A 15165-nucleotide genomic window follows, 5' to 3' on the forward strand; every position below is an offset into this window, starting at 1 on the left:
CAGGCCAGAACCCGCCCCGGTGCCACCCTGTCCCACAGGAGAAGGGACAACGTGGCAGGTCTGTGTCCCTGCAGGGAGTGGGATCTGCAAAGACAACAAACTTCCACTGCACCTTTTTTCCAGGAGAGGGACTGCTCTGTGGTCTGTGCCGTATGCCGGCCCCATTGCCACCCACCTGTGTCACCATCCGATGTGGGACAAGGTCTTACCTTGAGAGCTGCTCTGCAGTTCCCCCCAGCTGGTGCATAATGTAACTCCTGGCTCTGAGCACAGCCCCGTGCTGCCCTTCTTCCCGGGCAGCCTTCCCAGCTGTGCTTTTCCTGGTGACCTTCAGCTATTTCACCAGCACCCTCCGCACGTTCTCAGCCCCTGAAGCCTGAGATTTCTCTTTTGTTTTGCTTCCTGTACGGATTTTTTTGCACTCCCTGACTACCGATTCAGTGCACTGACTTCTGCTTTTTCTGTTTGTTTGCTCACCCGCACCCGTGGCCGCTTCCCTTCTGCTGTGTGCTGGGCTCAGCCCATAACTCTTGCAGCTTTCCCCCCCAGTAAAAGGCTGCAGCACCATCCTTTCTCTTTAACCACCCATCCTTTTCTCTTTAACTCCCTCATTCGTATTCTGGATGTGCCCGGTGCTTTGAGAATGGCACAGCTGCATTTCTCAGGGCTGAGGCACATGGTGACCTCTGCAGGGTGACAAACAGGTCCTTGCACTGCCCGACTTTGGGGAATTAGTGTGGTGAAGGTCAAATTTCTGGTTGGGTTTTGTCTATTCCTTCAGAAGGCAGAGTGGGCAGTGGGAAGGGTGGTGGTGGTGGTGATGATCATGGTGGTGGTGGTGAGCGTCATGGTTGTGATTGTAGTGATGGGGATGGAGAAGATGGTGAGGGTGACGGTGGTGATGGTGGTGGGAGTGATGGTTGTGATGGCAGTAGTGGTGGTGCTGACACATGGTAGTGAGGGTGACGGTGATGCTGACAATAGTGGAGCTGCCCTGCCTGTTGTAGCCCCATAGCAGCCCCACAGCAGCCCCGCAGGCGGACTCCCGGCGCCCCCTCCCGGCAGCCCCGCACAGCGCCGGGCCCCCCCTTACCCCCCGGAGCACCCCCCTCTCCCCGCAGTGACTCAGAGCTCCCGGCTCAGCGCGCTCCCTGTGGCAGTCACCAATCACGGGAGCAGGGACCGAGGCGGTGTCCCAAAGTGCCCCCAGCGGCCCCTCGTCCCCTCTCAGCCCCTTTTCCTCTGCGTTTTCCCAACTTCCAGATCGCTCCGTTGGATCTGGATGGGGAAACTGAGGCACGGGATCGGATCCCTTTGCAGGGAGGATGCCGCAAGGACAAAGGGGCAATGTCACGGGGCTGCCCAGAAGAGGAAGTGTTGGAGCGTGCGGCAAAACGCGGCAGTCCCGAGGGAGACCCAACAGGAAGCAAAACTCACGGGGAATTTGGTCGTTGGGTTTTGAGGAATTGGAACAATTCTCCAAAAGAGAGGGGAGGAACAGCGCCACGACTGATGCTAAGGAGGCTGCAGGGAGCAGTCGGGTCTCTTCACAACCCCCCTCCCCTCTAATAAAGCTCTGCTTCCTCCCCATGGCTTTCCATCCTCCAGATGTGGCTGTGCCAATGGGCACTGTGTGGCCAGGCTGGGCTGTAAGCACTGCAGGGCCGTGGTTAGAATCCCCCTGCAATAGGGGGAAGATCAAACCTGGGTGGTTTTAGTGCTGCTTCAATCCCTTTTTGTAGACCGAAAGAGCAAGTCCACAGGTGACAGATGAACCCTTCGGTGAACTGAAAACCTCTGTCCCTACAGCAGCAGTTGCCTGCAGTGGGATTTCTTGGCTCTCTTGCAAAATAAAACCCAACAGTGCTTCTACTGAAATGTGCTCATTGCTGAGCAGGGGAACAAAGAATCTGGAGGAAATGGAGAGCGAGTGAAAAATGTTGTGCAGCTGTGGTGAGCGCTGAGCTCTTGCCTTTCTCACCCATCCGTGCATCCATAAGAATCATAGAACTGTTTGAGTTGGAAAGAACCCCTGAAGCCATCTGCTCCCACGGCCTGCAGTGCTCAGGGACACCCACAGCTCCATCAGTGCTCACAGCCCCGTCCCCTGACTGTGTGTCTGCAGGGATGGGGCACCTCCACCTCCCTGGGCACCCTGTGCCAGAGCAGCGGGACAGGAGCACCTCCCCCACCCTGCTGCCCACACTGCTTTGGTTGCAGCCCAGAATATGGTTGGTTTTAGGGCTTTGGGGGCACACTGTTGGCTCATGTCCAGCTTCCATCCGCCAGTACCCACAAGTTCACTTGGGTAAGGGCTGTGCCCAATCCTTTCATGGAACCACAAGGTTGGAAAGGACCTGCAAGATCATCTAGTCCAACCTGTACCATACCTACAGATAGCCACTAAACCATATCTCCTCACTCCCTATCCAGACGCCGATAGCTTGTACTACGATCCCCCAGCTTGTACTGATTGCAGGAGTTGCCACGACCCAGGTGCAGCCCTTGCACTTGGATTTGTTCAACTTGATGAGGTTCACCTGGGCCCGCTACTCAGCCTATATAGGTACCTCTGTATTCATCCATCCATCTATTCAGTTGGGACTACCGGGTCGGGCCGGGCTCTGCGAGGGGCGGCGGCAGAAGCAGCCCCAGCGTGCGGGGAGGAGCCGGGTGGCAGCGCCCCGCCCGAGGGGCGGCCCGAACCAAGCCGAGGTGCGGGAAGCCGAGGACAAAAGGTGCCCGGGGAATGGGAGCGGGGCCGTCCCCGAGCGGGACCGGAGTGGGATTGGAGTGGGGCCGAAGCGGAGCGGGACCGCGCGGTGCTGGGGAGTGGCGGTGGGGTTCGGTCGGGGAGGTCCCGCTGAGGACTGGAGCGCTCTTCCCGTGCGCGAATGTTCCCTCCCGCAAAAGGCTTTAGGGTCCCGATTGGTGTCCCCCAACTGGGAGCCCTCTCCTGGCTCCTTTTATCCTGCGATGTGGCTCAGTAGGAAAATAATGGTCATCTCGCACGTGTCCGTCTTGTGCTGGGCAGGCAGCGGTGACGCGCTGAAATTCGTCATTTTGGGGCAGAGCGAGTGGGGACAGCGGGGTGCCAGCCCTGTGCCAGCAGCCGACCCTGCATCCAGCTCTTCCGTGTCCCCCAAGGTCACCCACGGCTGAAGCCCAGAGATAGAGCAGAGCCGTGCCTCACAATCCAGGTGGGTGGAAGGAACGGGACGGTGAGGGCACCGCTGCGTGGGGACACGGGGGGGGGGGGTGGCCTGGCCCTGTGTGACACTGTCCCATGAGGGTCCCATGAGCCAGACCTGCACGTGGGCTGGGCTGCAGGGAGGAGCGTGGCCACAAGGCCACCTGTGCTGGATGAGGTGGGACAGTGGTGGTGGGGGGAGACACCAGCCCCAAGTGGGGCTATCTATGAGGAAACACCACCTGGGGTGCAGAGTCCTCCCTGCGAGTACCCAACCTGCAGCACTGCATTGTGCCTGCGGTGTTTGCTCTCCATATCCATTTCCTGGGTGCCACCAGGAACAAGGAGCCAGCGGGTGGCTGCGGAGCTGCACACACCCTGCCTGCGCCCTCTCCCTGCAGCCATGAAGCTGAACGAGCGCAGTTTGGTGTTCTATGCCACCTGTGACTCCCCGGCCGACAACGCTGGATTCCTCTACAAGCGCGGTGAGCGGCACACGGCGTACCACCGCCGCTGGTTTGTGCTCAAGGGCAACATGCTCTTCTACTTCGAAGAGCGAGAGAGCCGTGAGCCAGTGGGTGTCATCGTGCTGGAGGGCTGCACCGTGGAGCTCTGCGACTCAGCTGAGGAATTTGCCTTCGCCATCCGTTTCAGCGGCACCAAATCGCGCACCTATGTGCTGGCAGCTGACAGCCAGGCAGCCATGGAGGCGTGGGTGAAGGCACTGTCACGGGCCAGCTTTGACTACATGCGGCTGGTGGTGCGGGAGCTGGAGAAGCAGCTGGAGGAGATGCGGTGGAGCTGCCGGCACGCCCCAGCCTGCTGCAAGGCACGGCCTTTGGGGATGGAGCACTCCCTGCCAGCTCTGCCTGTGGTTCTGCCAAAGGAGAATGGCTGTGCAGTGTGGAACAATGCGCCCAGCGTGGACCGGTTACGCGATGGTTGTGATGGTGACACCAATCCACGGCCACCACCGCTGCCTCCGCGCCGACGAGCATCCAGCGGTGACACCGGGACAGCTGAGATCTCGGCGTTCTGCCGTCTGCATGAGCGGTACGGGAGGGAGGTGGCCCAGCTGCGGCAGGACTGGCAGCACCGGCAGTGCCAGCACCGGCCCTGAGAGACCCTGCGGGCATGGAGTGTCCTCGGTGCAACTTCAGTCCCCTCTAAAGGACTCACAGCTCCTGGGGAGCAAGTGCTGAGCTGGGTGCTCTGGGACCTCCAGATGCAAAGATTCTGCAGAGGGTTTGGACAGGTGTTGTACTGCCAGAGAGCAGGAACTGCCTTCCCTTCCCTAAGGCCAGCTGAGCCCCACGGCATCCCTCTGCTCCAGCAGGATGTGGTTTGTAGAACAAGCACACGGACACTTCCCCAGCAACACAGTGCCAAGCACAACAGCCACTGTGGCTTCATTTTTGCGTGCTGCTGGCACCCAGCAGGATCCTGGTCCTTCAATTCACTCTGCAGTGGAGTTGCTTGCACCCAGCCACATCCTCCAGGGCTCCAGGACAGATATTTTAGGGCTGGTGTCACCCTTGGGCTGGCTCACAAAGGGGAAGTGTCACAGCAATGAACAGGAACGTGCGTGTCAGCAGCGGGGGGAGCAGAGTGATTCATGTGTGCAAGCAGAGCATGGCTACCATTGGAGTCCTGGGGTCTCATGCAGGCATTTCTCTCATTCATATCCATTCTTCTGGCCCAAGGCCTTTGTGACATCCCAGCTGTTGCAGTGACTGCTGCTGTTAGCCATCCCACCAGCTCCTCCTTCACTAAAGCTGTTGAATCCCTCCCCTCCTGAGTTTGCTCCTTAGATCTGGGAGCAAGAGGCAACCTGGGTTGGGCCAAGTGGCCCCATCTCCATTTGACTTCTCAGAACTCTGGCTCAAGTTCTTTTTCTGCAATAAATATTGCTTCAGGAATTCCCTCCTGGCCTCCTTATGATTTGCACAAATGATTTGCACAATTTGATTCATTTATGAGAGAAGGTCCTGAAGGATGAGGTTGGGGATGGAGTTGTGGCTGAGCATGGGATGGGGGTTGGGGGTGGAGCTGGGGATAGAATGGGATGATGTCACTCAGGGGCCTTCAGGGCATCATGTTGGTCTCAAACAGGAACAGCATAGCAATTGCTTTTGGAGCAACAGAAATCTCACATCATAGTCCTGAGGGCATCAGATCTGTTGTGCCTTGGAAGCTGAACTGGTAAGGACAGGGATGAAGTAATGAGCTGTTCCCCACAGCTATTCACACATACATGAATGACTGCAGCATCACTAAGAGTGGGAGTGTCATCATATGGAAGTCAGATTGTCTGCAAACAAGCTGCAGGACTTATTTTTTTTTCCCCAATAATCTGAGCTCCAACAGCCAAATGTTTCCATTAGCTCCCATCCTCATTAAAGCACATCACTACTGCTAAAATCCAACTCATGTGCAGCACCCTGTGGTGTCCCCTGGATTCCCAGACCTCTGCCAAGGCTGTGGGTCACTGAGCCAGGACAAAATACCCATCCCCTCACTGGGGCTGGTGGCAGTGTTACACAGGGATGGGGACCCTGCTGTCACATAGGTGGCACTGCCATCCTGCATGGCATTCTGGCTCGCAAAGGGCAGCTGAGGTGACATCCTCCTGCATCCAGATGGAGAATGCAGCCGCTGTGGTTTCCATGGCAGCCGGCTGAGCTTTTCAAGGTGTTCAGATATTCATTAAAAATAAATCCTTCCCGATGTGTTAGTCGACAAACAAGCTTAAACAGATACGCAACATATGGATTTATTAATTCATCACACTCCAAACCTCCCCGCCTCGTGGTGGTGGCTACAAAATCACAGGGCGATGCTGAGCTCCGTAAGGCCAGGAGGCTCCCAATGGAAGCCAAAGTGGACACAGACTGGAACCAAGCACCAGGGACACATGCTGCCATGGGGCAAGACTGCACCTCAAGCTGGACCGACCCCACAAACACCCCCTTTTTCCCAATGGAGTGATACTGATGTCTGCAAGAGCCCCAAAACCCAATGCAAGGGGTGAAACTCAGTGGGAGACACCACCACACGTCTCAGGTCCTGCAAAGAAACACACCGTGACACCAAGAGTCTTATCCAACTTCTGTATTTAGTGGCTCTTTACAGAACTTGTTCCTTCCAAAATTGTTAACAAAGTTCATCGATCTCATAGAAACTTTTGAAGTACAGTACATGAGCCTATAACAAAATGTGATCAGGATGTCCCACTAGCTTTTAGTACAACAGGATTTCCATGTTCCAGAGTCTACCCTAAGTGCTTCATCAAATCCCGTTCCACTAAAGCTAACACAAGCACACTACAGAGAACAGTCGGCAATGGGTACGCCTCGGCCTTCAGCAGCACGGTGGCATCAGGGTGACCTCAGGGAGCTCGCGCCGGTGCAAAGCTGAGCTTGCTTTTGGAATTGCTCCCTGACTACCACCAGAGTATAAAAATACCTTCTATTCTGATAAAAAATGTCTACAGTGGAAAACAAGTCAATGCATAGCCTCAGAGCTGGCATTGGGCTCTCCCCCACAGCCCCACGGTGCCTCTTACCAGGTGGCAGATGGCAGAGGGAATGGCTGGAGCACAGCACACCGCATTCTTGGTGCTTGCAAAATGCATTGAGAAACAGAATGGACAGGAAACAGTACAGAACAACGCACCCTCCTCTTCTAAAGGCATTTTGTTAGTTGGGGCAGTGAGATGGGAACACCCCAGGGACGCGATCTTGGTGTTGGAGTGCTGCCGCAGCACTGCTGTGGCTTTGCACTTTGTCAGTTGCAAGGCACCACTGTGCTTTGCCCAACTCAGCCCCAAGCACAGTGTAGGGCAGGAGCATGGCTTGACACTCCAGGCTTGTCCCAGCTCACTGAGGCATGCTGTAGTAGCCACTGCTTGGGGACATGGCCATGACAATAAGATGTGGTCATGGCAAGGAGACAAGGAACATAACAATGGGACATGGCTGCAGAAACAGGACATGGCCATGGCAAGGGGATGCTCCCCCTGCCCACATCCCAAAGCCTCCAAACTAAAAAAGTGCTTCAGCCCCAAAGGCTGGACATGGTGCAGGGAGAACCCCAAGCAGGACACGTCCTGGCTTTTGTAGTCCCTAGGCACCAGTGATTTCATTTTCCATACAACAGTAGAGCATGGGGACCCCGAATGCTATCCCAAGCCAGCTGGAGCTGCTCCAGGTGTCAGACTCAGGTGCCTCTTTCCATCACCACCACAATCAGAGACAGCTTGCTTCACTTGGGTCTGTTTTGCCTTTTTCCCCCTTTACTGAGTGCTGTCATTGCTCAGGGCCAGCACCAGCTGCTGACTCGAGGGAGCGCGAGGGACCGCATTTGCACCATGCTAAGTCTTGTTCCAGAAGGCTATTGCAGACATTTCTACAACATATACAACTGCACGTGACATTCTGTGTTACAAAGGTTTCAAAAACATACCACCAGAACTAAATACATACTCGATGGCGTCAAGGTTTCTGATTTAGAGTCTTCATGGACTATAACACAGTCTCTGGATGGGGCAGAAGCGATGCAGTGTCTTACAGACAGATGTGGAAAACTGCTATGCAAAAGTTTATCAAATTTGGTCAGTCTCATAGTGCTTCTTGATGGCTTTGCTCAGTAAGTCTTTTCTGTGGGTTGTTTTTTTTTCTGTTTTGTTTGTTTGTTTTTAATCTCATCCAGTGGCAAACTACAAGACTTCAGTGTACATTTAATGACACGACTGCTACATCATCTTGATTTTATAGCTATCTTTAATATCAAAGCAGCTTAAGCTGTTAATAAATTCCAAAGTATCCTTTTATTAAAATATCTAAAAGAGGTCTATAAATATTTTTCTTTTTCTTTTCTAAAATCGTTCCCAGTTTTTCACATTGAAAACAAAGCTGGGGCGGCTTCGTGGACGTCTTTGCAGGGCCCACCTCTCGGTGCGCGCTGAGTTTAACAAAATATAGAGAGATGTGTGTGTCTGGAAGGCAGCTCAGAACTCCCACTCAAGGACCTCCTCACGGTTGGCAGCCCGCTCCAGGCGGTGGATGATGTTGTTGAGGTTGGCCATCTTCTCATGACGTCGTTGTACGCTGGTGCTGAGCCGGGGACATGGGGCTGGAGGCAGTGCTGGTGAGACCGGCCCAGCAGAAGATGGCCCTGGTGAGGCTGAACCAGCAAGGCCAGGCGAGGAGGCAGCGGAAGGTGAGCTGGGGGACACCTCCAGGCTACAGCGGGATGAGTTGGCTGATGACTGCGAGCCACCAGGGTCGGGATGCAGTGGTGGTGGTGGTGGTGGAGGACCTCCAGAGGTCCTGGCTCGGCCTCCCCGCCGTGGGAGGCTGCCAGTGCTGGGGGCAGCAGCACGGGGGGCTCCTCCTCGCTCCTCTTGTGGGGGCCCAGTGCTTTCTGCTGTCCCGGCTGGGCTACGTGAGTCCCGCTGGTGGCTCCAGCTGCCCACCTCCCCCTGCTCCTCTTTCACCTTCACTTCACCTTCAACAGTGCAAGAGTGCTCACCCCCACTGAAAAGGGGTTTTCGGTCCTCGGCATCCGAGTCAGGGCTGTGTGGGGCCCTGGGCCTTGGGCCAGCTGCCCCACTACTCTGCTCTGGGTCTGTGTCATTGTCTTGCGTGCCCTCCACCAGCATCTCCCGGCGCATCCGTGACCTGTGAGGCACAAACACAGGGTGTGAGTGATCATACCAGCAGGTATTGTATCAAATGCTTCAAACAAAAAACCCAACTTGTCATTCACAGAATGATAGAATCATAGAATTATTAATGTTGATAAAGACCCCTAAAGACCATCACGTCCAAACCCAACCCAACCCCACCATGAATCACAGAGTTACAGTTTTCTGACTATCTAACTTGAAACTTAAGACCATTACCTCTCATCCTCTGGGCTCTTTCCAGCCTGCAGCCTTCCAATCTCACCCACTTTTGCACATATTTTCGCCTACTGCTTTTTTGTTGTTGTTGTTTTGTTTTAGATATCACTATTCGAAGACATACTTCAGGGTTGTTTTGTGCTGTTTCAGCAGCATCCATACCTGTAGTTGTGGAACCAATTGATGACGGTGTTGGTCTTGAGGTTGAGCTGGAAGGAGAGCAGCTCGATGGTCTGCTGGGAGGGATAGGGCTCTAGCTGGTAGGCTTTCTTCAAGGCTTCTTTCTCTTCAGGAGCCAGTACTACCCGTGGCTTCTTGATCTGCAGGAGGCTGAGGTCCTGGGGCTGCAGGCCAGGGCTGGCACACTCAGAGCGGGCACCAGGGGACTCGCTGTCTGAGCCGGCGCTCATCAGCCCATACCGGCGCTTCAGGTAGGCTGCAGGAGAGGAGACAGAGCTGTGTGCCTCTCAGCCCCCTCCACCCTGCCCATCCACTGCCACCCAGCCCCCGTGCTCACCTTTCTTCTCCAGCTTCTTCATGTCACGCAGTTTTTCGACATTGTGGGGGTCGTTGAGCCAGAGTTGCATGCGAACAAAGGGCTCCCTCCCCTTCAGGCTCAGCTTGTGCCATGGCTTGGGCCTGGAGAGGAGATCGGACACCGAGCCCTGCGTCAGGCCCAGGATGCTCTCCCCAAACAGCCGCTGGCCTGGCAGAGGAGAAGCAGAGGTGGTTAGAGAGGGACAAGTCCCACCACTGTCCAGCCAGCCACTTCCCAATCACCCTGCCACTCTGCCACCATGTCACCCCATCTGCATGTCAACCCACCATCCCATCACCCTATCACCACCCTTTCACCTCATCACTATGTCAACCCATCACTCCACCACCCCACCACACCATCACCCAACACCTTGTCAACAGAGCCAGTCAACCGGGAACCCACTCGCCTCACCAGCGTCTCCCAAAATGGCGCTCGCACCTAAATTGTTGTCCGTCAACACCTCCTTGACCTTCTTGGTGATGGAGTAGGTGTCCAGTTCGGGGGACATGGCGACAATCTCCTGGATGCCCACAGGGCCTTGGCTGTTGGGATGTGCCTTGCCTGCCACCACTCTGCCCTCAGGTTGCTGGTTTTCCTTGCTGCTCTCCAGGGCGAGGGTAAGGGGCTCCTGCGAGCCTTTCTCGTGCTCAGTGGGGCTGGGGGGCGGTGAGGGGGATGGCTGTGGCTCGGCAGGGCTGGCTGTGTGGCACCAGGGAGAGGATGGGTCAGTGGCACTAGTGGGAGGTCACTGCTCAAGCCCAATAAAGGGCCACAAGGATGAGGGGAAGGGATGGCAGCAGGAACGTGAAGGTTATTTTTATTATTCATCTGTTATTTATTATTATTTATTATTCCTGAAAGGGGGAAAGTCAGCAGAGCCTCTCCGGCATCTATGGCTGAGCAGGAGGCAACAGTGGAATAATTAAAGAGAGAAAACACAATATTAACATAAAAACCCAACTACTTCTTTATTCCAGGCACAAAGCCAAGGATTTTTGTTGCATTTTTCTTTTTCTTTTTTTTAACTAGATGACTTTCAAAACCCATTTCTGACAAAATAACATTAGAGGAGCTGTGCAACAGCCCTGTCTTGTCTAACATACTAATTAAGGGGGGTTGAAATGAGCTGGATGTATCGGAGGGGTGGCTTTGGACAGAAGGAAGAACAGGTGATGTCAGGTAGCCTGGGGCAGCAGCTGGTGCTGAGAGGATGCTGTGTGGGATGAGGACATGACCAAATCCTCCTGTATTAGGATGCAGGAGATGGGTGGGAATGGCATTAGGATGTTTATGGAGCAAAGGATGCGGCAGAGGCAGCACTTACCCTGGGAGGGAGTCGGCTGCTGGCTGATGCCTTGTCCCAGCTGGTCCGTCAGCCAGAGCTGCATGCGGATGAAGGGCTCCCGTCCCTTCTGCGTCAGCTTACTCCATGGCTTGGGCCGTGACAGCATGTCACTCACACTGCCCTGGGACAGGCCCAGTACCTGGGTACGGTGCAGGCGTTATGTGCTGGGCTGCTGCCTGGCCATCGTCCCTGCTGAACAGGACGCGAGCCCGGCCGCGCTGGGGCAAGGAGTAGGATGGATGGAGGGGACAGGTCTTGTACTCACACCCCATGGTATGCCCAAATCCCTCAGTCCCAGTGCTTGGTGCAGGTATGGGATCACCCTCAGGACTACCCACTGGGTATGGGTTGTGGGGACAGCACATTCCCTGTGGGCAGTGCCACCAATCAATTGGTGGTGGCCATCAGGAGACTGTTGGGTTGGCTTGGACATTGAGGACTCTGAGGGGACCCCCGGGGCACAGTGAGGACCCTGGCAGGAGGTGCTAGAGGACATCAGCCAGCCCTGGATACTGATGTAGACAGTTCCCACCCCACCAAGGGGACACCCAACTCCATTCCCCAGGCTGGTACCTTCTCTCCAAAGATCCTCTGGCAGATGCCATTCTTGGCCAACTTCTCCTTGACCTGCCGTGTCAGTTCCAGTGTGTCCACCTCCCTGTACATGTACATCTCATACTGCTCTGGGGTCAGCGGAGGCACAGTGGGCTTCAGGGTGCGCGGTACATAGGCAGGGTAGTAGGACAGCCGGCCACTGGCCACCGGCTCCATGCCGGCACCCTCCACCTTCAACTCTGCCAATCTGTGTGGCTCATCCTCAGCTGCTGGCAGCTCATCCTCATTGGCTCCACTCTCAGCAGGCTCACCCCTTGGCCAACCTCGTCCATTGGCCATGCTGGAGTAGCTCGAGGAAGAGGAGGAGAGCGAAGGCGAAACAGAGGTGTAGGGTCGGCTGAGCAGGTTACGCTCTGACGCCCAGTGCTGGTCAAAATAAGAGCCAGCATCACCAATCTCCGACTTCACCTTGCGGATGATGCTCTGCACGAAGGCAGCAGGTGAGAGGACAGCAAGGGGCGTCTGCGGGGGGCCAGGGCTGGCCCCACTACCCTCCTCCTGCTTGACGTAGGCTGGGACGATGTTTTGGCTGACGGTGGCCAATGTGGAACGCTCAGTGGGCGGTGTGCCCCCAGGTCGCCCACTGCTCCCTGACTCCATCTCCAGCAGTGCCTGCTGCTGCGCCTGCATCTCCCGCCGTGCCTGCTCCAGGATGCTCTTGATGGCGTCCTCTGAGCTGCTGCCACCCGCCCCGTTGGTCACCGCTTGAGATGTTGATGGGTTTTTGGGCTCACCTGCAAAGAGGGGGAATGAAGGGAACTGCTGGACGCAGAACTCATAGAGGTGCTGGCTAGGAGGGAGGGAAGGCTTTGATATTTTGAGATTTGTTCCTGCCCTGCTTTTGTCTGGAATGGAGTTAATTTTCTTTCTAGTGGATATTTTGGGTCTAGGGTGAGAACACCACTGATAACATACATGTTTTGGCTGCAGCTGTTCAGAGCTTACACTTAGTCAAGGACTTTTCACCTCGTCACGCTGCCCCACAGTGAGGTGCTGGGGGTGCACAAGGAGGTGGGAGGGAACTGAACCAGCACAGCTGATCCAAACTGGCCAAAGGGATGTACCATACCATACTGGTGCCATTCACAACAACAAAACTGGGGGCAGTTGGCCAGAGAGGCAGGAAAGCAGCCACAACGTTCCCGTACCTAAGTGTGATTCCATTTTGACAGCTGCAAAATAAATTCCATTTCCAATGATGACAATAAACATGTTTGTTTTCTCTGACTGTTTTTCCACCATTCCTGTCTAATGTAATTCTCCAGGATTCTGTCTTCTCAGCAGACTACCTGTTTTAATGTATTTCATTTCTTGTCATTGACTGTGAGCAGAACTGCCTTAATGATTCCTCACACCATGTGGATTGTGTGCTCTCATTTAATTATCTGTTCGGGGAAAGGAAGGATGGAAAAGTCCAAAGTTTCTGAAAGCTCAGGTACAGGGCAACGTGCACTTGTGCATGAATGTTTTGTTTCCAGCAATATTTACCAGCAGTTCTTTCCATAATCTCCCAAATCTCTATGGATGTCAATGGGAGAAATGGACAAAAAAAAACTATTTTGGCCAGTGCCATGTGTATGGATGGGAGAAGCTAGGAAGCACTGCCAACCCCTCCCAACCACCCTGAGGTCTCAGAATTGTTTCTGGAAGGGATGGCCCAAGGATATGTGGCCTGCAGTCTCCAAACACCTATAGACAGAACAGACCTCCCTTCTGTGACTCGATCTCCTTCTTTGCCTGCTCCAAGATGTTTTTGATGGCATCGTCGGAGCCGGTTTCTGGCGTTCTGATCCGCGGTGTGATGCTACCTGATCAAAGAAGCACGACAAGAGATTTGTCACCAGCACTGGTTCTACAAGCTCCACTTGTACATCAGGAAGCATTTACTGTTGTTCATGTTTAGTTATTTTCAGGTATGCTGGATTTAAGGAAAACACCACCATTCATTGGTTGCCAGCCCCTGTTGACAGCTCTTGTCTCCAACACGGCATCACCTGGTTGAGGACACATGGGATCAGATGCCACCATGGCAAATCAAAGCACTGCTGAGGAGCCACTGTTCCCAGGGCCAGGAGCTATTCCATGATGGTGACAACACTGTACCACAGTCCTGCAGCACTAAAACTTGATTATTTTAACAATATATTCCAAAACACTGATTTGTATACCACAAAGCAGCCCAATGGAAGACTAAATGAGTGAAACTCATCCAGGAGCACATGGATTGTGACATCCCTGCCCCATGGAGAGCAGTGCCTGGGGCCACTAGGGACAACCCTTGAATGCCATGGGTGATTTCACACAGTGTCCCCATCCATCACCATGGGGCTCAGGTGTGAGTGCAGTGGTGGCAGAGGGGCAGTTAGGGGCAGCACCTGGCATTGGAGCCACCCCACCACTCACCTCTCTGGCGCACCTGGATAGTCCTCAGGGCCAGTACATTCTGCTCATCGGAGAGAAACTGCTTCATCTTGATGAATGGTTCCTTGCCCTTCACCGTCAGCTTGCGCCAGGGCTTGGGCCGGGCCAGGATCTCACTGACAGAGCCCTGTGACAGCCCCAGCACATAGTGCCCAAAGACCCTCTGCCCAATGTTGTGCTTCAGCAGCTGTTCCTTCACCTGGAAGGCGATGTCAGCTGTATCCAGCTGCTCCTCATCAGCTGAGCTGCCCCCGCTACCCTCAGCAGGCTCATCAGGTGGGCTGGTGGTGGGCGGAACAGTGCTGGGGGGCCCAGAGCTGCTTTTGGCTCCGAAAAAAGCAGTGGTGAAAGGTAGTCCCCCACCAGCACCCTCACTCTTGTAGGGGGGCCCCTGCAGTGGAGGGCCCTTGGGGAGTATTGCGTCCCCTGGGAGCCTCTCTCCCCCTGGGAAGGGGGACAGTGGGAACGTCCGGGGGCCTTCAGGAGCCAGGCCAGGGCCAGGTACAGCTGGGAGAGGAGCAGGAGAGGCTGGCTCATCAGCTGGTGGGTGTGGGAGCTGCTGGGGGGACGGAAATGCCTGTTCCATGCCCAGTGGGTCCTTCCCCGACTCGTCTTCAGAGGGATCCTCCTCTAGAGATGAATGAGAGAGATAGACACGCACTATAGTCATGCCAGCTAGGCACTCCTGCCTCAGTTTCCCTAGACAGGAATCCCCCATCCCATATCCAGGCCCTTTCTGAGCACCAGGATCCAACCCCAGTGCCTGCAAGCTATGGTGAACATCATAACTTTGACTACAGTGTTCAAGCTCCAGGCTTGGACCTTTCCCTACATCAGAATCCACATGGAGAAGCAATCAAGTGGTTGGACACAGATTGACTATAGACATAAATGTTAAAAACTATATATATAAGCAGTGTGATAATAACAGGACAAGGGGAATGGTTTTAAAATAAAAGAGGGGAGATCTAGACTTGATGTTAGGAGGGATTTCTTCACTTGGAGGGTGCTGAAGCCCTGACAGTGCTGCCCAGAGCTGTGGGTGCCCTACCTGTGGAGCTGCCCAAGGATCCCTTCCAACCCAGCCATTCCATGATTCTACAATGTATGTGCAGACATGGCTCATACAGACACGGTTTAGCGAAGGT

At 54.7% G+C, this 15165-nt stretch overlaps 2 protein-coding genes across 9 annotated transcripts in view; one reads left to right on the forward strand and one right to left on the reverse strand.

Annotated features, from left to right (window-relative positions):
• The first annotated feature begins 2604 nt into the window (after window positions 1-2604).
• PHETA1 (PH domain containing endocytic trafficking adaptor 1) lies at window positions 2605-5174 on the forward strand. Of its 3 annotated transcripts, none has more exons than XM_072351149.1 (3): window positions 2605-2738; window positions 3035-3200; window positions 3592-5174. In XM_072351149.1, the coding sequence occupies exon 3, from the start codon at window positions 3594-3596 to the stop codon at window positions 4308-4310; it is 717 nt and encodes a 238-aa protein (XP_072207250.1). In that variant the 5' UTR covers window positions 2605-2738; window positions 3035-3200; window positions 3592-3593; the 3' UTR covers window positions 4311-5174. The 3 variants fall into 3 exon arrangements, with proteins under 3 accessions (XP_072207250.1, XP_072207252.1, XP_072207251.1); XM_072351151.1 differs by having other exon boundaries at window positions 2608-2738; window positions 3073-3200; XM_072351150.1 differs by having other exon boundaries at window positions 2608-2715.
• A 1112-nt stretch (window positions 5175-6286) lies between these two features.
• The window catches only part of CUX2 (cut like homeobox 2), a 53691-nt gene continuing 44812 nt past the window's right edge, over window positions 6287-15165 (reverse strand). For 3 of the 6 annotated variants that reach the window (XM_072351210.1, XM_072351209.1, XM_072351212.1), the window contains exons 13-20: window positions 14000-14647; window positions 13303-13404; window positions 11555-12330; window positions 10961-11120; window positions 10075-10335; window positions 9613-9801; window positions 9258-9531; window positions 6287-8871 (exon numbers count right to left, since the gene is read on the reverse strand). In XM_072351210.1, coding sequence (XP_072207311.1) covers window positions 8199-8871; window positions 9258-9531; window positions 9613-9801; window positions 10075-10335; window positions 10961-11120; window positions 11555-12330; window positions 13303-13404; window positions 14000-14647 — 3083 coding nt within the window. In that variant the 3' untranslated portion in view covers window positions 6287-8198. Of the gene's footprint in view, window positions 8872-9257; window positions 9532-9612; window positions 9802-10047; window positions 10336-10960; window positions 11121-11554; window positions 12331-13302; window positions 13405-13999; window positions 14648-15165 lie in introns of all 6 variants that reach the window. The other 3 variants (XM_072351208.1, XM_072351207.1, XM_072351211.1) reach the window with 1 other exon arrangement.

This window comes from Excalfactoria chinensis, chromosome 16 (assembly GCF_039878825.1).
Source record: "Excalfactoria chinensis isolate bCotChi1 chromosome 16, bCotChi1.hap2, whole genome shotgun sequence".
Classification (NCBI taxonomy): domain Eukaryota; kingdom Metazoa; phylum Chordata; class Aves; order Galliformes; family Phasianidae; genus Excalfactoria; species Excalfactoria chinensis.

Excerpts from the sequence above, each read along its gene's own strand:
- PHETA1 (XM_072351149.1), top strand. The coding sequence starts at position 3,594 with ATGAAGCTGAACGAGCGCAGTTTGGTGTTCTATGCCACCTGTGACTCC.